Here is a 25,822-nt window from a genome sequence, read left to right as displayed (position 1 = left end):
AAAGTCAGAAAACCCAAAGGGAGAAGTAAGGACCATGTGGAATGCTGCAATTTATGCAGTAGTCAGTTTTGAGCACTGTTACACAGGTGTCTACATGTGGAACAAATATTTGGTAACACCAAATCCTCTTGTTCACCCCAACAGTTTTCCAGTCAATCCATCTTTCAAATAAAGATTAGTAGACTGACAGTCCAACAGCTCAAGGTATTTTTTTCTGAGCTAAATAAGGATGATAAGAGAAAAGGTTATATAATAATAGGAGTGCAAAATAATAATGGATGAGCAAGAATGAAACCTTGGAGGTGATGAACAGGATGGTGGGAGACTCAAAGCACAATATACTGGGAGGAAGGAAAGTACTTCTGGGGAAAGCTGTGACCAGGGACAAGCTAAAGCCAGGTGACAACACTGATTGCCTGGCATTCAGAACAGGGCATGCTATGTATGAAAATGAAGAAATGTGAAAACAGTATTTGAGGAATGAAGACATCTCACATCTTCTGGGCAGAAAAATCAGCCTTTGGACTGTATGGAGAGGATGAAAGTCACAATGTTGTGCCCGTGCCATGAAAAAGGACAGGACAAAAATCCATGAGAGGCAATATGGGATTTGTATAAAGCTCCAGGATATGGAGTAGAGCAATGCAGGGAGCCCTCAGGATAGTGCAAAATTAATTTCCATTGGTTTGAAGTGTGTGATGTCTTGGTACCAAGTATGCAGCACACAGGCCTTCACAGTGCTTTTCACATTTGAAATATATTGCCATTATTCACCTTTCAACAGTGCTGTGACACAGGTAAGTCCAACAAAATGATTCATGACTAATATTTTTTCACAGAATCTGTATGATCAGCGAAGTTCTGGAAAAAATATAATGTAGCAGAACTAGACTGACCTAAAATAACTAACATGTCAGCTTATTTTCTGGAAAAATCCAGCTGTTGGAGTAAACCGGGGCTTCACTATCTGAATATCTTTGAACAACTGGTTATAATGCTTCCAAATGCAGAGCAGAAATGCTAGCCCAACACCATTAAACTTCTTTTATTCCTTATTGTGCCTGACTTTATGGATTTTCTTTCCTAAAGGATAAAATTTTGCTGCTTGCAGTTATTAGGTCATGAGACAATCCATTTCCCTCGTGGTCATAAAACTGCCACTATTTTCTCAGCAATTAAAGGAAGCCAAAGTAATTGCAGGGTACAACTCAAACACATACATAGAAATATATGCACAGCTCTGGAAGTACAAGGGAAATCCATGTCATGGTGATAGCAGTAACAAATCTCCCATTAACTTCATGGGGCCAGGATCAGTTGCAAACATTTGCTGAGAAAATTCTTGGTCATTTTACCTATGACACCTGTGTTACTTGAGGTAGATCATCTCTTATCAGGGCTGCATGTTGCAGAATGCACAATTTGTGCTGGACTGGAATAAATGTGTTAGAAAACAGCAAGGGTTCCCAGTCAGAAAGATGATGGCATGGAAGGGTGAAACTTGTTTTTTGAGATACTGCCAGTGATAGCATAATTGCCAAAATTTAATCCCAAGGATCCAAACACTTGGACCAAGTATTCAGCTGGATGGAACCTCTTTCTACTAAGAAATATTTATCACTGATTCTTAAATAAAAAAATCAGACAAAAAATGCTGAAGTTTATTATCTCGTTCCCTGATTTTTTTTCCTCAGTGTTTTGGGAATTCTTCTGAATTTGTCCACTTTTTATGATGATATGTCATGGAGGAAGTTTTCCACTCCATCCAATACTAAGGGGACTGCAAGAATTAATGCTCGTGTATCCAAGCAAAAATACTTATTGTGTGTTCCTTCTAAATTGCCTTTTGCTATTTATTTAAAACATGGATGTATTTTAAAGATTTCACCTCTTTTACAGAGCGCTATTCTGGGAAAGAAATAATGAAGTTGTTAATCACCAAAAGTATTGGTTATTGCCATGGAACAATGACTGCTCAATTTAAAATACCATTCTATTTCAAAATTACCTTTATATTTCTTTTTTTAAAAATATTAATTCAGCTTTTAAATTATCAGACCTGAAGAAAATTATTTGATTTTCTGTTTGCTTCAGAATCAGTTTTTTGCAGATTTTTGATTCACCAAAAATTTTAGTTTTAGCCATGGTCTGACCCACAAGAATTATTTTACTTTTCAGAGTTCATCATTATCTGCTCAGGTGTACACCCTTGGTGTTACCTCTTGCTGCTTTTCCATTGTATGATGAACTTTTCTGTTCAGTTCAACCCACTGAGATGGAGGAGGACTCATCCTGATTTTCCTATGGGGTAGAGGAAGAAATAGCAGCCTGGTGACAAGATCCCTTTTAAACCTGTTGCCATAGTAACAGGCAGACACTCTTCCTCTTTACATAACCTCCAGATTGGGAATTTTTCAAATCAGGGTGCTGTCTCTTTTCTGCCTGGCTGAGCTCTGTTTTGGGTCTCTGACAAACACTGCAAACATTATTGCCTGTGCCCACAATCACTAGCACCCAGATTTTCCATGTGGCAGTGATGGGCCAAACAGTGACTCCTGTTCCTGGGATAAGGTGGTGGTTTAAGTACCCCCACTCTGGGTGAGTTTGAGACAAGGCATCTTAATATGCTGCTGTTTGCTCTCTTATGAAGAGAAATGACATTATATATAGATGGAAAAACAAGTGAAGTTGCACAACGAAAGGTGGCAACTGAACTCAGCAGTGAAAGCTGGGATTGCATTAGCAATATTTGCTGATGTTTATGTTGCTGCACTGCTTATGGCAGGGCAAATTTCCTTGGGAAGACAGTTGCCTGTGTGTCCAGCACTCTGCCAGAGAGCTGCAGTCATTTGCCTCCATGCTGGAAGCATCTCCACCACCCTGGTTGTGCTGAAATTGTCCCACTCCCAATAGAAACTAAGCAGGCAATGATGAATGTGCAGGTAGAGCACGGTAACTTTTTCCTGAGGAAATTGAGAGGACATCATTTAAGCTGCTCATTATAGAAATACATTTAAAAGGCTTCACAGTTTATCCTTTTGAAAAGGGAGAATCCAGTGAAGAAACTCGCTGAGGAGGGAAGGTGTGGCTAAGCAGTTGGCCTCTCATCTCATCTCATCTCATCTCATCTCATCTCATCTCATCTCATCTCATCTCATCATCATCATCATCATCTCATCTCTGCAGCTGTCACACTCTTTATGGGAAGGTAAATGTTGCGTGTCAGGTATGCACCCAGGGGTTTCAGAGATCAGCAGGCCATGAGGGAGAGAAAAATGTCCCTTCTTTGCTAACATCCCACGTGTGAAATCATTTAGAACAGAAATATTGGTTTATGAATGCATAACTCCCTTTGTATTATGTAGTAGAAATGGATGAATAATTAATTACAAATATCCTATTTGATTATTCTTGTATCCTTATAAGTATCTTCGCCTGTTTGTGAATTGACCTTGGGCCTAATGGGATTTTTGCAGTTATGTGACATTATGAGGTATTTAGTTTTTATAAATAGCTTCTGATCTGCAGATTTTTAGTAAGCATTTGTTGCCAACAACCTATAATTAAAAGGATGGACAGTTAACATTTTTTTATATGATCAGGCCATAGGATATGATTTTGTTCTATGACTGAAAGTAATTTAAAGAATGAGTTCTCAAGCATAACTAAAAGAAATTTAAAGTTCAAAATTTGTTTTCTGAAAAACATTTCCTTTTATTTCATTAATGTTTTCTACAGTCTTGACTATCACATCAATAACCTTCAACACTACAGTTTTGGGTACAGAAAAATGAAGAATATGAAATGGAATTATTTCAAGACATGGTGGAATAAGACAAATAAAAAAGGCTATTTTTTTTTTCAGTATCTGTTAATCTAGTCACAATAACAAAATCATAGGATGACACTGAATCATATCAGGGCATGTCATATTTAAAATCTCATAAATTTGAGAGACTTTTATATTGTCATACCAAATCACCTGGTTACATATTTTTTATTATATGACAGAAAGATAGGCCTGTGGTTAGAGGATTAACCTGGAAAAGCTGAAGTCAAGTTTTCTGTCAGCCATGAATTATTTGCATGGTTCTGGACAATGCCATGGGCAGGGGTGTCAGTTGCCATGGAGAGGCTGATCTTACCTCACTGGGTTGCAGTGATCCTTTGTGCTCATCTCTTGTAGACTTCCTGCTTCAATTTCCCATAGAACTAGGATAAAACTCCTGTACCTCTGAGCGTTAGTGCCACAATCAGGGAAACATTCAGTCTGTGGCTCATCTAGGAATTAATACCAGAGCGTTCCTGTGCCTGCTGATTACTGGGATGAGTGTCACTGTAGTGGTTACTCTGTGTGGCCAAGCCATGTGTCTGGCTGAAGTCCCACCAGCTCCAGTCAGTCTACAGATGTTTAACTATCCCTGGATGCTCTGGGGGATGTGATACAGACGGGAGTCAAGGGCTCGCTGACAACCCCTCCTCTGTCCTTGGGAAAATTTCCTGTAGTTCCTGGCACATGGAGCTAAAACCCTTGCGAAGTGTTCAGACACTGATGCACTGAGTGCACAGTAGAAGGACAGACAGACTGAAAAGTCAGGACTCTATTAATGTTTTCATTTCAAGAACAGCCATGTCCTTTCTTCCTTCCAACACATAAGGTCATAAAGGCATGATCATGCAATCAGCAGTGATTGAATAACCATGAGTTACTGTCTGACACTGGAACCTTTCCAATTAATCAAAAGCATCAACTGTGAAATGAAAATACATTTCAAAGCCTGCCCTTAAACTCCCTTGCAGTTTACTTGACAACTGGGGCATGTTAAGAGCATTATTAGTAACTGCAACCTGTTTTACAGGTTTCAGCCTTTTCCTTAACATTAACTCCATATCCACTCCTGAAGAGAAAACAGCAATTTACTGTAGCAAAAAACCTTTAGTGCAAGTTCTCTTTCTTTGCTTGACATTAGATCCTGCTAACTATAAAACAGCCTAACTATAAAACTTGTGTAAATGTTTTCCTTACCTGTAAAAAGGAGTTAAAAAAAAATTCAATAATCTATTTTTCCCTCTTTACTCTGTATATGTACTACCCATTAAAATATATGTTTAAAGAGAAGTTCATCCCATCTTCCCCATTCACATTTCTGTAACTATTTGAATGACTTTCAAACATGGCATTTTTCTATGTCTCTTGTTAAGATTACACTATTAGCTTTGGACGCCTAAAGAAAAATTTTGCCTTGGCCTTTACATGCCTAAAGTAAACAAGACTGAGAAATTTTCGGATAGCATAGAAAAGAGTAGTTTCATTGAATGTTTTTTTTTTCTAATACAGTAACATTGTTTAGAGGATATAAACACCAGCTAGAAGAAAGCCGAATGAATGAAAGAACTCCAGTTTCTGTGAGACTTACAGTGAGCTGCTTGAGCTCACAAGCCAGATCTCTTGCTCTCATCACCATGTCCTACTACCTTTATTTTCTTATTTGGTTAAGAGGTTTCTTATTTGAGATATTCCTAGTGAAAGGAATAGGAATTTTTGGTGTGAGTGCGATTCTAGTAACAATAATACTTTTCACCCTTAACTCTGGTAACAAATAAATGTTAATGGTAAAGTCATGAAGTCATGTTCTCAAAAACTGACTGATAGTGTTTGGATAAGTTTTTTTGAAGGAATACATTGCCCTTCTGCCTGTTTTAACTAAAGAGGTCTTTTATAGAATCAATAGTAAGAAAGACTTTAGATAAGTCCTACCCCTTGGTACTTTTTTCCAATTCAGGCATTGGGTAATTTTATTAAAAATATTATTTAATGACTATTCAGCATTTTCATTCTCATGAGATACAGTGCAAACATTAATTAAACATCACCAAAGCCAGAAACCTCGCTCGGAAATTCTAAACCCATTTTACAAACAAGGACCTGGAGCCAGAGATCTTTCAGTACCAGAGAGATCACAACTTGAAGCTCCTTGGGATAATGAGAGTCTAGAAAAATGAATGGCCCTGCAGCTAGAGCTACCTCAAAGAACATCATCCTGACTCTGTCTTGACTTAGGGCAGTTTATTTTAGTTCTCAAGGAAAGCCCTTTCTGGGTTTTCTTCAGGGATGAAGGTCTCTAGCAGTCTGTCAGATTGAGGCTGTTCATACAAAATTATGACAGAGTCATTGGGTTATGTACATTCAGAAAAGAAGTGAGCCCATTTCCATAGTCCAATCATTAGAGTATCCACCCAGAATCATATTTCTCTCCAATGAATAATTAACTTCATGCACGTGCAACAGTAAGAAAAAGTGAAGACTGAGAAAGCTCTGTTTGCAGTTCCAATGAATAATTAACTTCATGCACGTGAACAGTAAGGAAAAGTGAAGACTGAGAAAGATCTGTTTGCAGCTTTTTCACTTATGTTATATATGGTTCATTGATTTGAACACAAATTTTCAAGTGACAGAACACAACACTGGGGCAAAGACAGAAAGACAGATATGTCCTGTCCATCTGTAGAGGGGTAGCACGTTAGCATAGCTGTAACTGCAGAGCTTGTCTACACAGAATTTAACTAACTATCCCACAACTTTTCTAAAAGTCTTACCAATTTCAGTGATTCTCTCTAGGGGAGAAGGGATAGGTTTTTACATTATCATATGTTTTTACATTACTGATGCTATCCAATTCACTTTGACCACCTCCAGTTTGGTGACTAGATCCTGCCAGGAAGACAGGATTTTCTTCTGAAAATATTAAAGCCATCCACCTCTTCCTATGTATTATCTAGCAATCTTTGGTACTTACTTTCAGAGGACTGAAATAAGGACAAAATTTAGGAGCAAGGACAGATTTTTCCTTGCTTTTGGCATATTTTTTTCAGTCACTTGGCCATAAATAGTTGAAATGTTGGAAAGCAGCCTAATTTCTTTGTAGTCTAGTTGTTATTTGTTTTTCTTTTTGCTGTTTTGGTTTCCTGTTTCTCATTTCTGACTAATCCCCTATCTTCTTCCTAGCCAGGGTTCTGGATGATTGGTCAGTTAGAATATATCTTTGTGCTAATCTTTGACTACCTATTTCATAAGAGGGTCCTTGCTCCTATAGACACCAGACATTTAACATTATTGACTTGTATATCATTTGCTCTGGCTCCAGAAAACCTCCAGTTCTTTCTTAAACAAAGGGGAAGGAGAACAATTTTGACATTCTTCTAAGCATTACTTATCTCACTCTTCATTAACTTCTAAAGTAGGCCAAACCTGCTATGTCCTAGAAAAGTCTATCACTCTTCATTGACTCTAAAAGAAGTCCCGAGGTGTACAGTTTAGCCATCTACATCTGAAATACTTTCCAAATCTCAGATGAGATGAATTCTAACCCAGGCCATCTGAACTCCTTCCTGTGTGTTGTGAAATGGGACAGAAGTGTGAAAAAACTCCAAATGTCCAAGAAGGCTGAGAGACTTGTCCATTTCATGACTCCTCCATAGGATCCACTTGTGAGATTTCTAGGAAGCCTCATGTTAAATGATACAACACATTTTTACACCACTTTGATTAAGGCAGAAACTGACTGAGGCTTCTTCAGTCTCTTCCATAACACATTCTTCTGTCTAATCTTTGGAATGTACCCTGTAGCTTTTTTTTCACTTGTTTTGGAATGTTAAGTGAATAAACAAGTCCAGTACAGAAATTTTTACATTGAACATTTATGACACTGCCTGATTTGAGTGTAGCTGGGTGGCAACACTACTTGAATCCTCTTCTAAGAGATTGGCTAAACATAAGGACACAACCTGTCTGAATTCATGCTCCTTGCTCTAACTGCTTGGGTAGTTTTCCTTAACACAGCAACTATAATTTATCTTCCTAGCAGTGGGTAATAATAGAGTCAGGGCAAAAGTTTATAATACTCTTGTCAACTACAACAATATCCTAATAACAAAAAATAGACTGTTGCAATATATTAACATGAGCATATGCACAAAAAGAAAAATTACTTTATGCTGACTTCTGAAATGTAAGTAGGCTCATGTTGAATAAATGGAGCTTTAAGTAGCAAACACACAGAAACCACTTCCCATATTGCTTTTCTAAAAATAACCACATGAAGTAATTGCATATAAGTCAAAATTTTGACAGATTTCACATAAACCAGTGACAATCTGGGCATGAAATTCCAGGAACAGAAACTCAATTTTTCACAATCTAAATGTATAAAAGTGAAGCCAGCGGGACGTTTTAGTACTAGCTTTGTAAAACAGAAGTATCAAGATTTCACTCAGGGGCTTAAAGAGTTTCTGATTTCATCTTGCTTCTGTTATTTTTTTAAATTGAAAAGGTAACACTGAAAATTCCGTCTGCATTTAGGATGTTCTCTAAAGAGTAAGACAAAGAGAAAAAGACAAAAGAAGGAAGGTTGCCAATTTCCTTGAATACCTTCTGAATTCTCAGTTGCCTGAGTGTTAACTCAAATCTGATGGTTTTCCTTTGCGTTCTCTAACCTTACACGGCAGGTGAGAAATGCCCAGAAGGGTTTGGCTCAGAGTTTTGTGGCCACTGTCACTGGCAGTGGTGGGCTCCCGGCGGGGCGAGGCCGCAGCCCCGAGCAGCCTCCTGAGCCCCAGCCCGGCTGCGCCCAGCCCCGGGGTGCGCAAGCGGTACCGGGTGTCTGAGAGAGGTGTCTGTACCTAGCTCCTCCTCTGGCGTCCCTGGAAAACTGAAGCTCGACTTGAGCAGATCGCCACCCTCTTCTTCTGAAAAGACAGAAACAAAGTAGCTATTAAATAACTCTGATATTTTTCTACATCCAGACATAACTCTCCACTAGTTTTTAAACCCACTCAGTGACACCTATTACCATTCAGGACCTCTGTTAATGTTAAGCTGTTGTGTTGCTATTATCTGCAGTATCTATCCCTTTGCCAGTTTTTCAAGTTTTCTTCTATTAGTATTATCAATTATTATTATTTTAATTTTCTAGACATTTTACAATCACTAATATCACATAATATTCATAAATGCCTTTTTTCTAACATCTTTTACATTGTTCTTTCCAATTTTTTTTTAGTTGTGTTAAATTGTATTGACTTTTAGCCTTCATGTAATTATTCAAGAAGAATCCTCTAGCATTTACCACACATTATTCTTAGGCCACTTTTATTACCTTTTGTACACAAACTTTTAATTCTGCCATTGTGAACTATGATAATGTTGTGAAGACTTTTTTTCCTAACACTACCATTTGCTTTTTTTTCCAGAGATAACTTCAGTAATTCTGAAAGACTATTTAAACTTGGATGATATGTCCATGCTGTATGAATGCCACCTGAATGGCACCAGAGTGCAGCTCTGAGCAACCCTGCTTATGAGCTGCAGTTGCCTCTGCATTGCCTTCTTGTCATGCTGGCACATAAACTAATTTTGGACCAGGCACCTAGTCTAGATATTTCTGTAATGGAGCTGCAAATGGAAAATTGGGTCAATAATGAATGAGAGGCAAGATTTGCTTCAGAATACGTACATTATGATACAAAATATGTCAGTAATATGTTTCATGTATTTACTTAATACTACATTTTTAATGTTTTTTATGTTTTTCCCTATTCTCGATATTTGCTGGTGTCTCAGGGGGGTGGGAATTACTGAGTATACACAGCCTTCCACTGTCTTCTTTCTTATCACCTGTGTATGTTACAAGACACCTCAGAAGAACTGGGGAAAAATGGAGTACTTCATATCCTCTCACTATACATTCAACCAGCAGCTCTTGAAAGAAAGATAAAATCAGGCATTGCAGACCATGTTTTTCTGGTGCACAAGCAAGGACTGATGGCTTCCAAATAACTCGCATCAGTTCATGTTATCATACCCTCAGGCAGACAGTTCTGTAAGGTCAAACCAGCTCAGACTTTTCTGAAGAGTGTCTCAATGAGACCAGCTGGTTTTTGTGGTGCAGCTTACAGCAGACACACAGTTTTGCCAGTTTCAATGCTCCATTTAACAAACGTAAGCATTTTGCATATTTCTTGGTCTTGGTTACACTTTTTATTTGTACTCAAATTTTATCCCAATTATCTCACAGCAAGCAAAATGAGTGAATATACTCATGTGGATCTCTCAAGCAATTGTTCCGAGGTTTTGACAATTTCTGAGGTTAAGAATATCTAATTGATAACAATGAGTTGTGTAGCAGAGATACTCCATAGAAAATTAGATCGAAGGATGTTAAAAATATTGGATAAGCTGAACTGTCAAATAAACATCCTGTTTATAAACTAAATTGTTAAATAAACTCAGTCTGCTAAAATACAGCCTACAAGAGATCTCAGTAAGTGATGGATGAAAAGTCATACACAATTTAAAAAATGACTGGCATATGAATTTAAATTAAACTTCATTTGGAGAGGTAATGGACAACTCTAATTAAATAAAAGCATAAATTAGGCAGTTTCCATGGAGACTTTGCTCACATGATCTGCCTGTATTGTATAACTCATATGCTTGTCCTCTAATGTGGCTGCACAGGAATCAGTTATAAGTAATGAAAGTTGTAACAAAAATATTCGGAAAGATCCTTTACATTCTTGTAAGTAAGTAGGAGATCTTACTGCTAACTTCAAAATCAAGAAGATAGTTTAATATTTTTGAAAAATATATTAATTGATTCCAAAGGTCTATCATGCACATATATTTAGAAACACATACAGAATGAATGCATAACATTTTTTTCACTTGCAAGAAATCAGCATCATAAAATAAATTTGCCCAAAACTAGACTAAGATGCTTTGAGCAGGCTGATTAAGACTAAACATTTGTGGGTGTGAAGTGTTTCAGGAAAAAGAAAAAAGGAGAAAAAAAAAAAGAAAAAAAAAGAAAAAAACCTATCTTCCAAAATTAAAGGGAGAGGTCATGCAATGAGATCGTAAGTCAGATTCTGACTTTGCTGCAAGCATTTCTGTGTGAATTTGGACAATCCACTTAATATCTTTCTGTCTCAATTTCCCATTAGAATTAGGATTCAAATTAATTTCTTTTTTGTAGCTGTGCTACATTTGTTAATGTCAGTGAGCCTGTTGTCTAGAAAAACCTACAGAGAGCACAAAGAGATAAAATGTTCTTCCTGCAGAAAAGTTATATTCTGTTATAAATAGGGTCAATTGCAGATATTTCAAAGGAACTTAGAATTCCTTTGTCATTCCCTTAGGTTTATGAATCTGTATGAGGGGTATGAATAGGTCTTAGTGATTAGTTTACTTCCTAATTATGAGGACTTCCTATTTACTTATATTTTATCACTATACATATTCACATCATTATTTCATTATTTCTATTGTCTTTTCAGAAGGCTTTTGTCATTTCAGCCATTGAAAAGATTCGATTTTTGTTTTCTGCACTTATGAAGCATAAATTAATCTAGAGTCTTGGTGACTCTTGCAGTTTTACACAGATAATCTTTGTATGAGATTAAACTGCACTCCAAACTCATATTATTCCTTCAGCAACAGACATACATGGCCTTTGTTTCTTCAGTTTAAATTTTTCCTAGAAATTACCATATTTATTATTGACCATACAAATGAAAAGCATGCCCTTCATTCATGAACACACAGCATTCATGAACGCTTCATATCTCATAGTAAAGGAGGCAGGCAGACTCTCACAGCATTCTGACTCATGCTGAAATGCAACTGTTAGAAATGAGTGCATTCATCTCATGCCATTCACCTTCTCTATCTCATAGATATACAGGGCCTCAGTTTGCCCTTTGCTACCTTCTGGTGGCACATTCTACACCAGTGGACATACAAGAAAGTCATGTGCTTAGAATGGAATGGTTCAATGGGCAATTAATTGCAAACAAAGAGATTATGAAAATTGGTTGATTTACAATGTAAGTTTTTTAACTGTGTATGGAACACAGTTCACACACAAGGGACATGTACAAACTGCTTCATCACAAGCAAGTCTAAATAGAAAACAAGACTCTTGTTCTGAACCTGAAACTAAAACATAGCAGGAAGTGTTCACTCTCAACAGGGCTCAAAAACATTGACAAAAAATGAAAGGCTCTAAAAATGCATAGAAATTTGCTTCTTTGAAAGCTCAGTGTATAGTAAAATGATGCTGTGATCTGCATAAGTAGGAGAGCAAAAACTATCACTTACATGTAGTATCTCATTTTCCTTTTTAAATATGTGATGTATCTGTCATTCAATCCAGTTCAACACTGCACAGATGACACTCTAAACTGTGATAGGAACTTGTCACAGCTGAAGTTCTCCAGACTTAAGCTTGGAAACGTCAGGAGATCTTGCTGAGTTGGAACCAGCTTGACACATCCAGACAGCTCATTCAACCCTGAAGCTACTGCATGTACAGTGGGAAATTACACAGACCAGTGCCCAAGATCAAGCTGGCATGGCACAGCTTTTGTCCCCAGTACAGGCTGGATGTCTGTCAGGAGAGTGGCCTGGTTTGTGCTGCTCCATACTCTGCTAAGGAGACGTTCTCTAGGGAAGCACCTAGCATGGGCCAAATCTGGTCAAGGATATGTGCTGAGACAGGGATGAATAATTACTTTGCTCACCCTTCAAATTTTGTCATCTCAGCTTTAACCTCTGTCTACTCTCTGAACCTGATCTATCAGTTCAAATTCTCTTTCTTCACCTGCAAAGTCTTGCCTCTTTGTTGGACCTCATTTTTTATGCATTCATTCTGCTCAATAAGCAGGCAAGCTGTTTCCATCCCCTAATTGTTCTGCTTTTATAACTTATCCATCCACAAAATAGGCACCAGTGTCAGTGGACTTGTTGCTCACATACTTTAAAAGTTTCACCTCAGCAAGACTTATAATCAACTGCCTTCTCCATCAAAACATAAGAGAAAGACTGAACTAGAACTGATACTGAACTTCTTAGTTCATAGGATTTTGATTTATTTATTATTGGCCTGCTCTGGACCTCACACCAATTCTTTTCACTGTGTGCTTTTCTTTTAGCCTGCAAGCTCCCTATGGAAGTCGTTGGGTTTTTTTAGTTTCTATATAGTGCCTGGTATTAGAAGTCTGGCAACAAGTGAGAGCAAACACAAAGTGTCTGAATTAAAGTGCAGCTGGAATTTCATTCAATCACATAATGACAGAATGTGTCCAGAGGCTGAATATGGGACACTCACCACATCACTCCACTATCTAAGGAAACAAAATCACCTCTCCCAGACTAGGGAAACTTGAAGATCTAGAAGACAAATCTCCTGTACCTCAAGTCCTGCTATGAAATCAAAGCATTTCTTGCAGGTGGTCTTTCACCCTGGACAAAGACATCCCCAGACTGCTCAGTGTATGTCATGAGAGCAGAGAACTGAGAACTAGTCCTAACCTCAGGGAGTCTACCAAAAGTTTGCATGCCTGGGAGATGTTATGGACTTCTCACCCCTCCTGACAGCTAATGGGATTGATTTGGACCTTAACCAAGAGGCCAAAAAAAACTTCTAGAAAACCTATTCCTTTCCTCACCCAATCCTCCAGAGTTTATATCCAATCTTTACCACATCTATAAAGCAAACTAGGCATGGTAAAGGCTCCTCCTCTGGCTATGAGGCCAACTGGCATGCTCTAGCCATATCTTCGAGAATAGGGTGGATCCATCCAAACCGTGATTCCCAAAGCCTGGGAATTATTTTGGACAGAAAAAATTAGTTGGCCATGTGTAAAATTAAGACAGGGATCTGTCTGAGCAGCATTACAAGTAATCAAATTCCTATTTGTTAGGCATTGTCCTGGCACTGTTTAATTTACTACAGATGTAGCCCAGGTGGCAGTATTGTCAAATACAATATTCTCATGCATTGTTCTCGTAGCATGCTGATAAGCAACAAATGCACAGAAGGACAGCAGGGCTGGGAAAACTCTGATTGAAATGAAAATTAAAGCTGATAGTAGCAGATTTAGGGTTATTGAGGTTTTCCTTTGCAAGAGGACTGCTTGGAAACTATTAACAGTAAGAGGAAGTCATTGTTTAATTAAGTTGCTTTTGCTTTTCTCATCACAGCCTTCTTTTTTCTTGCTATTTTTCACACACACACACACACACACACACACACACACACACACACACAAAGAGAGAGACAGAGAAACCTTCCTGAGGAGTTCAGCAAAGATCTTTTAATTCCAGTATGCTGGCTCAAGCGCTGACCCAAAAGGATATTGCTAGAAACAGGGCAAATACATAGATTGCCTAAAATACCTTTCCAACTTCCTGCAACCAGCACTAAAGGGACTTCCTGAGACAGAAGTTTAATCTAGACCATCATTTTTAATAGCCACCAATGGGTCTATCCTCTATGGATTTATCTAATCTTCTCTGAGCCCATTTATACTGATAGCCTCTACTGCATCCTGTGCCAATGCACCTCACAATCTAATTATGCTTTATTTGAAAAAGAATTTGCTTTTTTGCTTGTTTATCAGGATGCCTGATAATTAAATTAGGTGCCTCTAGTTCTTTGGTTGTGAAAAATAATGGATCATTGAGCCCTACTCACTATGTCTATATAATTTATAATTATGTAGACCATATCCAGTCCTCCCTTTTCCAAAACAAAGAATCAATCTGTTTAGTATTTTATTATGGCAAAGCTATTCTAAAACTTTCGCTATTCTTTTCATTCTCCTCTCTAGATTTTTGTTTCTCTGCAATACCATTTTCAGATGCAACAGCCAGAAATTCAAAAGGCTTTACAGTATGGGGGATTTTTTTTACTGTGGTATGGTGTGGTTCTCTGCTTTTTTTTTCTTCTGTTTTATCTTTTAATATTTTCATCTGCCCTTTTCATAACCTAGAGAATTCATTAGTCATATTATGTTGTGCCCAAGAGAGAAAATTTGTTTGGCTTTCCAAACACAAACATACTTCTCTTATATATTACACTAATAAATATTGAAGAATCCCAGCCTTGCACTTAGCTCAGATTACTGAGCAAAAACAAACCACCCTTCACACCCCCTGAAAATCAGGACTGAGGAATTCCTGTTCTCTTCCTTGTTCTCTTGCTTTCATCCTGCCTTTCCACTTTTATACAGTATAGTTCCAGGCAGCAGGACTATGAAATCGGGCATCAGTTTTTGGAGACACTCAGCCTAATAAATCAGGGACAGGAAGCTGGCTATGTCCCCCAGATCCTATAATAGAAAAAGAATAGAATAAAATATATTGCAGGGACCACAGAAGCTGTCAGGGATCATCTTGGTCTTGGCACACTAACTCCTACCTCCCAGCTTTTGGCAGCTGAAAATCAACCACAAAACACAGGTTGCCTTAGCAATATTGTGGTGATCACCCTGGAAGGCTTTGGTTCCCTACAGCAGCCTCTCCTGAGCCAGCCAGGGTCATTTTGCTCCTTGGAAGGCTTTCTGAACTGCCTTATCCCTTTTACCCCAGAGATCTGCAAGTTCCTCTTCCTTTCCTCAGTTAAGGCAATAAATGCAAAAATGTGTTGGATGATGCTGCAAAGTCTTAAAGTAGAGTCACTTTTCAGTCATTCTAACACTTAAATGAATAATTCAGTTAAATAACTCTATATTTTCATATCAAAATTAACAAGTGACTGCGAGCTCACAAAAAAGAGTAACTCAGTGATAAGACATTGTGTTCAAACTCGGCTCTGTGAGATGTGCTTCAAACAGTCTATGAAATTCCTAAAAGTTCTTTCTTCCTGGATTTTTCACGGATGAATGACTATGTCAAGCCCTGAAAAAGCTATTTTCCCTTTATTGTTTTTAGGATCTGTAAGAAGAATCCCAAATATTCTATAATAAAAAGTGGGAATATTAAAATATATAGTATCTCATTATTGTGAGTTATAACCCACATCCTGTGAACCCAGTAGTCCTTGATACCCCAGAAAAATCTTTAGTTCTCCCTACAGCTCTACAGAATCCATTATGTTTCTTTACTCAGGTAAACTGCAGCAAGTGCCTTTGGTACACTTTCATCTTCCACCCACTGTGCCAGCTCTTGGAAGGACTCCCAGCTACCTAACAGTGGACAATTAAGGAGGTCCAAGAAGTCTATCTTGGACCTTGGCAGAGAGGAAAAAATAGAAAATGCATGTCAGGAACACAGAAGGATTTTCCACAGCTGTGAAGGTTTAACTATCCTGTCAGAGAAGTAAAATGCTCACCAAATCTATAAAAATACCTGCAGAAATTATGTGAAAACATACTTGAGAGACAAAAGTGAGGAAGAATGCCAGAGAATAGTGTAGGGCAGCCCAGTAGTGAGAGAGAAGTATACAAGTCAGAAAACTTGACTTATGCCTCTCCTAAAAAGACATAAAAATTGTCCCTGAATTGCACTGGTTTGTGAAGAGGAAACAGGAATTTCTCTTACTGGATGGGTGTAGTTATTTAGTGATCTTTTTTCTTCTGCATATGCATGGAAATGAAAAGTTATTTAGAAAAAATAAACTGTAGATGAAATTAGCTTTTTCAATCTATTTCAAAATCACTTTCAGAAAAGGCAAGTCTTTAAGACTTTGCTTAAAAATGACTGAAATCTCTAATACTAAATTATGTTTGACAGAACATGGGTTTTGTAACATTTCCATTGTTAAAATAGATATTCTCACACTGTATTTTGCTTTACTCTTTGATAAAAATCACAACCAGATATACAGCCACTATTACTAGTAGGTCATGGCATTCTGATTTTACGGTGGGGCAAAAGGTCTGAGCAATGTCCCTGTCTTTCAAATGTTCAATAAATAAGATATTTTAACATTAGAGAACAACTGCAGTTGTTCCACTGATCTACCATGGTAGGAGACATTTAATATGGAAAACCTTTGACCCCAGTGGGATGTGAGGGCAATGTCAGCAGTTCCACCGAAAACTGAAATTAGCTATTAGTATCTGCAGCTGTGAAATCCCTCAATGAGGCTTTTGACATTAGATGATGAAGCTCTCTGTAACTGGAGACAGGATTTGCATGTGTTTTTCTCTATGTGCAAGGTTAAAAGAAAGCAGAGGGAGGGCTCAAATATATTCATTCTTGCACAAGAGAATTTTGGTGAGGAATTCTGTGAACACTTAAATGCTGGGGTGGTAAGATTGACAGCTGGTGGGGTTTTTTATTTAGCAAATATGATTACATATTATATAATATGCAGCTTCCTTTTGGCAATTTAAGCAGATATGAAATGCAGTACCTATAAATGAGCCCTTTTTATTTCTCAAAAATAGCAATAACCAAGACAAGTTTTCTTCCTAGAAAGAATCATGGGTCTGGAGCAGCTGTGGCAGGCAAAGACTGATGAATCAGGATGCCTCATTTCGTTGTCCTGTGTTTTCATCATCCTGTGGGTGCTGCTGAAGTTTTGCTCAGCGGCTCAGATTTAATGCATTTTCCAGCAATTGGTTATTAGTTCCTCCCCCACCATCCCTATGCAATTGCAGTATGAGGCTTGCTCTCTCATCTACTTCCTTTCATCTCCCTCATCTTTCCCTTGTCCTGTAACTCTCTCTTTCCCATCTCCTTTATAGATATGCTTTACTTTTTCTTATTTTTTCCTTTTAATTCTCCCCCTTTAGTCTTTCTTTTATTTTCTTTTTTTTTTTTTTTTTTTTAAATTGTCTTCTTTTTCCATCCACAGTCCTAATATTCCTGAGGTACAACTGATATGGCACAGGTTGAAGGTCCCCTGAAGATTTTGTACATGACACATGTATAGTCCCAACTTTGTGCTTTACTGAGTTATTTGTACCACCAGGTCTTTAATGGAGCACTGCAAATATTTAGAAAAACCAAAGAAATTTTCCTCATTCCCATAGCAATTTTCAGCTACAAATTATAAAATCACAGCTTAGAAATAACTTAAAATTATTAAAATTGTTAAGTGATAATCTAAAATTAAAGAAATGTCTATATTTTCAAATTAATTGCGTACAGTTTTATCCTTTTTCACAAGTTAAAAGAGATGTCAGGCAGCACATTTTCAAGGCAGAAAAATGAGACTTCTAAAATGTCAAAATAGGGTGCTCCAACAATTGAAAATCTCTTTTTTCCCCCTGCATTTTTATTTTAAGAATGAATTTGTTCAGAACTGACTCATAAACAGTTTCAGTTTCAGAAAGGTTGTGCTTTACAAAGAAAAGGGTTTTGCCAACTACCTCACCACAGAGAGCTTTCTCACTAATGCATTTGTTTAACACTCCGCACAGTGGGTGCAACCCTCCTTGGGTCCTCTCTAGTTGCTCTAGAAATTATGTAATATATAGCAGATATTTCTGTGATTGTTTAGGATACACAGACACATTGACTCATTACATTTTAAAACCAATTACAATGTGCCCGAGGTGAACCTTTCTGTTTGTTGGTTGTGACATTTAATTACAACCTGTGCAGCTGCTGGGTTATTTGGACTTTCCCTATGACACAAATAGAAATAAAGTTGAAGGAGAATCAATTCTCTGTGTGGCCAGTGAAAATGGAAAGCAAAATTATCAGCTGTCCATTGTGGGATGGGCAGAATCAATAGTTAGGGTGTTGCAAAAGGTGCTTGGCCAGTTCCTGATCTTAAAGTTTACTGTACTGATCTCATCAAAAAAGACAAATTTTTCATTTAAGTTCTCAAGGACAGGCTTTTCACTGAAGCACCTGGGGAGTCTGGGCACCTTTGTCTTCCTCCCCTTGGTGGGGAGGTGTGGGCAGCTCTAGGCTGATCTCTGTCCAGCCCGTTTCTCCAGGGACTAAGGAAAGTGCTAAGTTACCAGGTTCATCAGCTCCAGTCCTCAAATGAGGGCCTGAAGCAAAATGACATTAAGCCAGACTGTCATGATTACTTAAAAAGGAACAAAGAAACTGAATAGAAATATTTGCTCTCAGCAAAGGTGCTATTTGTTCAGGTCACCTCACTAGCTGCGGTTATGTTTGTAGCTGTTACGCTGGCAGAGGTACAACCTACATTTCTTCCACATTTAAGTGCTGCTAATCCTACTTTTACACAGAGTAAAATAGTTTGAAGACCTTGTTCACTACAAGGTCTTTGAGGTCTGTGTGTGTGGGCAAATACCCATACAGAGCCAAGGTCACTGACATTATGCACAGGGACTCTTTCCACTCCTGTATCTGCAAGGCACTAAAGGTGCTTTGCACAGATGTTCACCTGGCCTTTTCCTGCCCTGGCAATGATACATGGAGTACATCCAACTTGCCCTTTGGAAGAACTCACACAACTGAAAAATTTAATAACAACAACAAAAGGTTTAATAATATCAGCTTAGATACTTGATGAGACTTGTTTGGTTTAATGTGCTTAATATCAGCTCTGCTGAGGTAACCATCCATCTGCCTGTAAGGTAAGACAAATCACTTAAACCATAGTCTGTAAGGTAAAAGTACCTGGAATTAGATAATTTCTGCCAATAGTGTAAAGAAGTCCAGTTACCAAGGGTCAGTAGACATATGGTGACTTAATAAACTACTGCAACACAATAGTATGGCAGGGCCCTCACTTTGATCTGTCCATCACAAACAAATATATTGGAAACTAACAAATCATTCCCTTTACAATTATATTTGGGCAGTTTCAGTACCTTGAACACAGTATCTTTTAATTACAATCCATTTTTACCACAATGTTACTCCAATAGCTGTTTGGGACACCCACAAACATTTGCTGGGATGTTACATATAGTCACGCAGTATTTCAGCCATGGCTGCATTTTCAAAGGAAGGAGGAGAAAGGCTTGTATCAGGGTCTTCAAGCTCACATTACAAATGGAAACCAAATGATTACTGTTAGTCTCATTTTGCTTTTCCATATCTTTTTTTTATTCAAGGCCATAAATAGGAGCACCAGAAAGGCCAGAAGCCTAAAATGGAGTATTGAGACTTTAATTTCTGATGCAATGCTCAAATCAAGCCCAGGCTGGAAGTGACAAACTCCTTAGCTAAAAACAAATTAGTGAATTCTGTGAATTCCCACAAGAGAGACATGCCATCATGACAAAACTTTCATCTCTCTTATCTCAGAATGAAAGGGCAGGAGGAATAAAATAACCTGTCAGCTTCTTACCCCATGAGTGTCAAGTCACATCAGCAAGACAGTACCAGGAATTTTGCTTCCATATATCCATTATTCACCCATGCAACTGAATGTAGTTCCTATGCTGTCATTCTGGTAACTCTTAAGTACACTAGCAAATTTAAAGAATGCAAAGATGGTTTTGTTCTATGGAAATCCATGAGAAAGGCCTCCACATTTTCAGTAATTTGGTCTCTCAGTAATGAGATTTAAAATGAGTTTAAATCAGTGCTTAATTTCTGTGCTTTCAGGACAATGGCAGTGATTAGTAGTAATGTTTGACTTCCACTTCCATTTTTTAATGCAGCTGTAATACTCTCTGCTTTTGGCTGCTGCTTTAATGATTACTAATGACTTTATTTTGAAAGTAATATTACTTTTGGTATTCATTCTCCGGCCTCTGAGCAAAAAGATAATTTGAGTCAAATTATGTAGTCTCATCATACAAGACCTTCCATTGGTTTAACTTTATTTGGAGTCAGTCCAAAGGAAAATGGCAAAGGCACTGAAAGCACACCATATATTTACAGGTGGCAGAAAGAATATGACTGTGTGAAAGTGTCAGCTAAAAATAAATAAGGAAAAAATGCCATACTGACAAGAAATATATATAAATTACTTTCTAGCCATCAGTTCCAGCACTGAAAGCATTTAATGGGTTAAATTTCACTGTTGCACCCTCAGTTCTTGTATGTAGCATCATGTCCCATCACATTCGTGCAGACAAACACCTGTGGCAGCACTGATGGCTGTGTTCTGTGCAATCTCTTAATTAAAACATAACTTCTGAGCATGCCTTATTTATACATCCTTTCCTTTTGGATTTCCTGAGGAATTTTTCTTGACTTACTCCTTGATGGATAAGTAAATCTTTGGGTGAGAGCGTTGTTGGGGGTTTTGTTCTTGTTCTTCTTTCTTTTTTCACTAATTATTCCCATTCTTAGAAAATATCAACTCCTTGAGCCTAAATTTCTTTGCAAGAATGTATCAATTTTGATGAAGATTTCCTCTTCCAGTCAAAGAGAGAAGGAAGTCTCGGAAGAACTTGCTAATTTTGACATTGATTCAGCATAAAAGAAGCAGCTGTCAGCTGCTCCTTTATCTGGGTCAGATTTGTTAGAAAACAAGTCCCTCAATTTGATCAAGCACTCAAAAGTGTCTTAGTGTTCTTGACTTGATATTTCTAGGGTTTTTTTATTTGACCTATTTAAACTAATTTAAATGGTTAAATGTTTGTCAGGACAGAGGGAGGAGGAGGAGTCACTATGCCAAAAACCAAGTAATGTTAAGTAGAATAGAAAAAGCAGAAAAACGTGTTTGAGTTGTTCATATTGCCACTAGTGGTCATACACCTCTTCAGCCACTCATTGAAAAAAAAAAAAAAAGGAGGAAGGAAAAAGCAAACATAAAATCTCAGTTTCTGCTGGGTCTGTTTGGGATGAGGCTTGCTTTATTCATGTCAGCCCAATGAAGGAGGAAGAGGAAGGATGTTTGTGGTTATAGCAATGACCACAATACCTGGTTATGGATTTGTCTTCCAAGTCATTGCTATGGTTGCTGAGCCCCTTGTTTCTAAGGAATGGCCACACACCTGCCCATGGGAAGTAGTGAATGAATCCTCTGTTTGGTTCCATGTGCAGCTTACTTTCTTTATTAACTGTCATTATATTTGTCCATGAGTCTTTTCACCTTCTATTTTCTCCCCATCCCCTGGCAGAGGGAATGAGGAAGCAGTTGTGTGGGCATTTGGCTATTGGCTGAAGTCAGCCCATGACCCAGTTTTGCTTCAGTCCTGAAAATTGTTTTCTGTTCAATTCTCCAAATAAGACCAGTACCTGTTTGAATATCCTCCACAGTTCATTCGAAATTACTAACATTTGCACCACCCAAATGTCGACTTAGTGAACAGTTGGACTCGATGATCTTAGAAGCCTTTCCCAACATTAATTATTGTATTTTGCAGGTAATTCCATAAAAGAGAGGCAAAAGGGGGGGTTTTTTCCCCATAAAACTTCTTTTAAAGTTTTTGGATTTATAAACAAAAGGGGAATTATCAGTAACTAAAACTTACCTCCTTTGAAAGATATAGAACATGACATATTTTATTGAAATGCTTTCACTGATACAAAATCCCATAATGTTATGCTCAAATACCCACTCCCACACCCTGAATTTTACTACATCATTGAGGCACTGAGAGCAGGGCCTCCTGTGCTATCCTGTGCTCACTCCAGTAGTTTTCCATCTCCTACATGCTGATGTGTGCTTATTCATCTTCACCCCCCTGCTCTCAAACCCATAAACACACTTGCTCAAGATCATATGCCTTATTAAGAATCATTACAGCACATGAAACTTTAATCTGGCTAGAAATCACCAGTTGCTAAGCAATAGCAACTCAGGCCTTCGCCACCAAGAATAGATGCTGGGTCCTGGTAAAAACTTCACTGAAGCCTGAGCAACAGCAGCCTTGTTGCCATCAGTGCTGGAGCTAAACACATCAGCCCATCTGCTGAACTAATTAAGGGAAATCACACTTGATGGCAGGATAAATATGTCCACGGATAATGTTGTCCAGAGCAGCATGACAGGGTTTCCTTCACAATTCATTAAGTTATACTACTTGTGTTCTGGACACATGGATCCAGCCCTGGGTAGACCCAGGGGACTCTAAAATATCCCTAGCTGTTCTCTTAAGTTCAGTTTCTCAACTGGCAACAGCTTTCTTCTAAAAACTCCAATCAAAAGTTGAAAATAACAAGAAAAACTCCATTAAAAGAATGTCCAGACAGAGAACTAGCATGATATCTGTAAATCACTGCTCAGTCTGTGTCATAGTAATTTCTCCTCTTATTTGTTCATCTTGTAATTAAAGATTATAAATACTATTCTCCTAAATTTACAAAATCTCATTGCTGCATTGCTCAGCTCATGGTTTCCTAATGCTACAATGCTAGATTTAGCATATAAGTAATGAAATAAGTAATTAATACTAGATTATTATGGTTATTCCTAGTAACATGCTAGTATTAGTATTTCTAATACTTGTTAGAAGAGTTCTTTTACTGAAAACAGTTCACGAAAAATGTCCACAATCTGGGACAGAAAAACCCTCAGTGTTTAGACACCTGGAAACTCTGCAGCCATAGAATTTTTCATCCTGTCTTTTATTTTTTTTTTTTAGAACTAATGGCTTCAGGGATGAAAAATGCAACATAATAAAAGCAACAAAGAAACAAATCTTTGGGTGCCCTAGGTAGGAAGATACAGATGTCTCTTGCTTAGGTCATAATTCATTTAACTGGCAAATAAATATTGTGACAATATACACATAAGACTTCTGAAAACAGACTCTCTAATCTATCACTATAGTAAATAAATAATAGTTATAATAGTAAAATAATGGATATTCAAATGTAGTGGCAACTTAGGACTGCACTGTCTGTATATATTGAATTAAAAACCCATCATTAATTGGCATATATACATCTATTCCCATTTACAGAAATCAGATTTCCCCTGGAGATGCATCCAAGACTATACAGAACATATGAAAATATGAGTAAAAGTAATTTCAATGTTTCAGCCTATACTTTATAAAAATTGTGTAGTTTCTTTTTATTCTGCTGTTTCAATTATGTCATGTGTTATAAACTCAGTGAAAGTTTTAAAAGTAGATGCTGATGCTTCCTTTGGTTGTTTCCACTCTTCTTGCCTTTTTTCTATCCACTTGAACATAATTAGAAGGAATATGATACATCTATAGAAAGAAAACATCAAGCTGAAAAATAAAACTTCCATATATGATTCATCAGACAATCACACACACATTTCGTAGGTATAGTGGTAGAAATCTACTGCCTGCTTGCTAAGTGCAAACTGGAAAAATCTTTACCTAGCATACTAAGCAGGAGTTTATAAGGGATTACTAGAATTCTTCCTATCTGAAATGTTTAAGACATCACACTGTAGGTTATATTTGACTCCTGATCTTAACAGCCTTTCTCACAATTAACAATATTTTTTGCTGTCTTTCCCACTACTAGTCCAAACATTTTTAGCCAAAGATATATTTCTTTGGTTGTTTTTAAATCATATTAATGAATTATATATTTTGTTCAATCTTCTCCTTTTTCCATGGACGTGAAGTCAAAAAGTAGAGACAGAAGATAATTGTAGAAATCCTTCAGGATCCCAACTACATGTCCAGCCTTCTTTTATTGCTGGGATTTCACTTCATGTACCACCTCTCTAATTCCCTTCTTCAATAATTCTTTTTAACATTTTTTTTTTCTTATGGCTCCAGATTATACTTGGTGCTTTCCTTATGAAGATTATTTTTTTTCACTGTGTGCCCAAAACTCACCACTACATGAAATAATAGGCTCTATAATAGCCTTGTATGTCTCAAGCTTGGCTTTTATTAGTATTTCAAAGCTGTCAATTATCTGCTGAGAAAAGCAACAGGCATTCTTACTTTGTACTTGTGCTGTTCCTTAATTAATTTTCTTATTAAATTGCAAGTAATTAACATTCTCTGGCATTTAAAGTGCATTTTTTATATCAGAGATTATTTACCTAAACATATTCAAGATTTTGTCATTCACTATCAATGCTGCAGTTTTTTCTTTCCATTAATCTTGCAGCTATTTATTTAATCATTTGGAGTCTCCTATAACAAGATGTTTCAATATCCCCTAAAATTCACTGTGTTTATTACAACAGCTGCTTATGCATATACCACAGGTGAGAAAAATGTTAATACTTCTGATTTGTTGAAGTAGGTGAAGGCCAACATTTGTTTGAAAAGTCTTAAAAAATATAAAATAAGAGGTAAAAGACAGTTCATGAGCAGATGAGAAAGAAATAGTTCATACCAATCAAACACTTGCAAAAAGAAAAGCCCTTGTGGGAAAACCAAAAGATACCTTGTTAACATAAATGCTGCTCAGAAAATATCCAGCATTTCCTGACTCCTATTCCCTGGAGTCAAAACATTTTATGAAGATATTTTGATCACAACAATGGTTTACCATAGCTCAGCAATGGAAATAAATTCATTCTCCCTTGGAACACTTCCTCAGTTCTCTAGGAGCATGGCTGCAGCCCAGAGACCCGGCTGAGCAGCATTTTTAGCTCAGAGACAATCTTGTCATAGGAAGTGCCCAATATGGTAGCATTCTTCTAGCTGAAAAATTCAAAATTTATAGGGTTTTATATTGAACTAGAATTTAAAAGAATTACAATATCCATCATAAAGTGAACTTTATTCCTAGGTGCAGTTACAGCTTTTACATCTCAAAAAAAAAATGTATTCTGTTTGAAAGAAAGTAAAAGGAAGGAAAAGCATCACCTGAGGGAAAAAAACCCAACCAAACAAACCAGATTTTGTCTGATAGGAAACAGAAAGATGTATAAGTAGAAAAAGAAATTAGAGAATAATGCTGAATGCGAGTAAGGATGTCTTTTAAAATGAATTAATACAAGCCTAGCTAATTCCTGGGTTGCTAATCCACAGAATCTGGTGACTGGTAACTCAATGTTTGTATGAGATATGGATTTTCCTCTTCACTCTAAATATTTTTTTCTCCATTATTTTTAAATTTCAGGTATCTTTCAGCAGCACTATTGTACCTGGTAAAAAAATATCCCAATTTTGGTCAAAATGAACCTGTCATTTTCATTGCCAACAGCTTTTTCTTGTTGAATTAATGTGAATTTTGGTGAGTCTATGTGGGTTCCAAAGT

At 37.3% G+C, this 25,822-nt stretch overlaps 1 protein-coding gene across 1 annotated transcript in view; it reads right to left on the bottom strand.

Annotated features, from left to right (window-relative positions):
• DLGAP2 (DLG associated protein 2) overlaps positions 1-25,822 on the bottom strand; it is a 288,437-nt gene that overhangs the window by 87,240 nt on the left and 175,375 nt on the right. The window contains exon 4 of the mRNA XM_041420908.1: positions 8,680-8,745. Within this exon, the coding sequence (XP_041276842.1) occupies positions 8,680-8,745 (66 nt within the window). The remainder of the gene's footprint in view (positions 1-8,679; positions 8,746-25,822) is intronic.

The sequence above is a fragment of the Onychostruthus taczanowskii genome, unplaced genomic scaffold (genome assembly GCF_017590055.1).
Source record: "Onychostruthus taczanowskii isolate IOZ18803 unplaced genomic scaffold, ASM1759005v1 scaffold11, whole genome shotgun sequence".
Classification (NCBI taxonomy): domain Eukaryota; kingdom Metazoa; phylum Chordata; class Aves; order Passeriformes; family Passeridae; genus Onychostruthus; species Onychostruthus taczanowskii.
The sequence above is the reverse complement of the archived record's forward strand: the minus strand, read 5'-3'. Positions and strand labels throughout refer to the sequence as shown.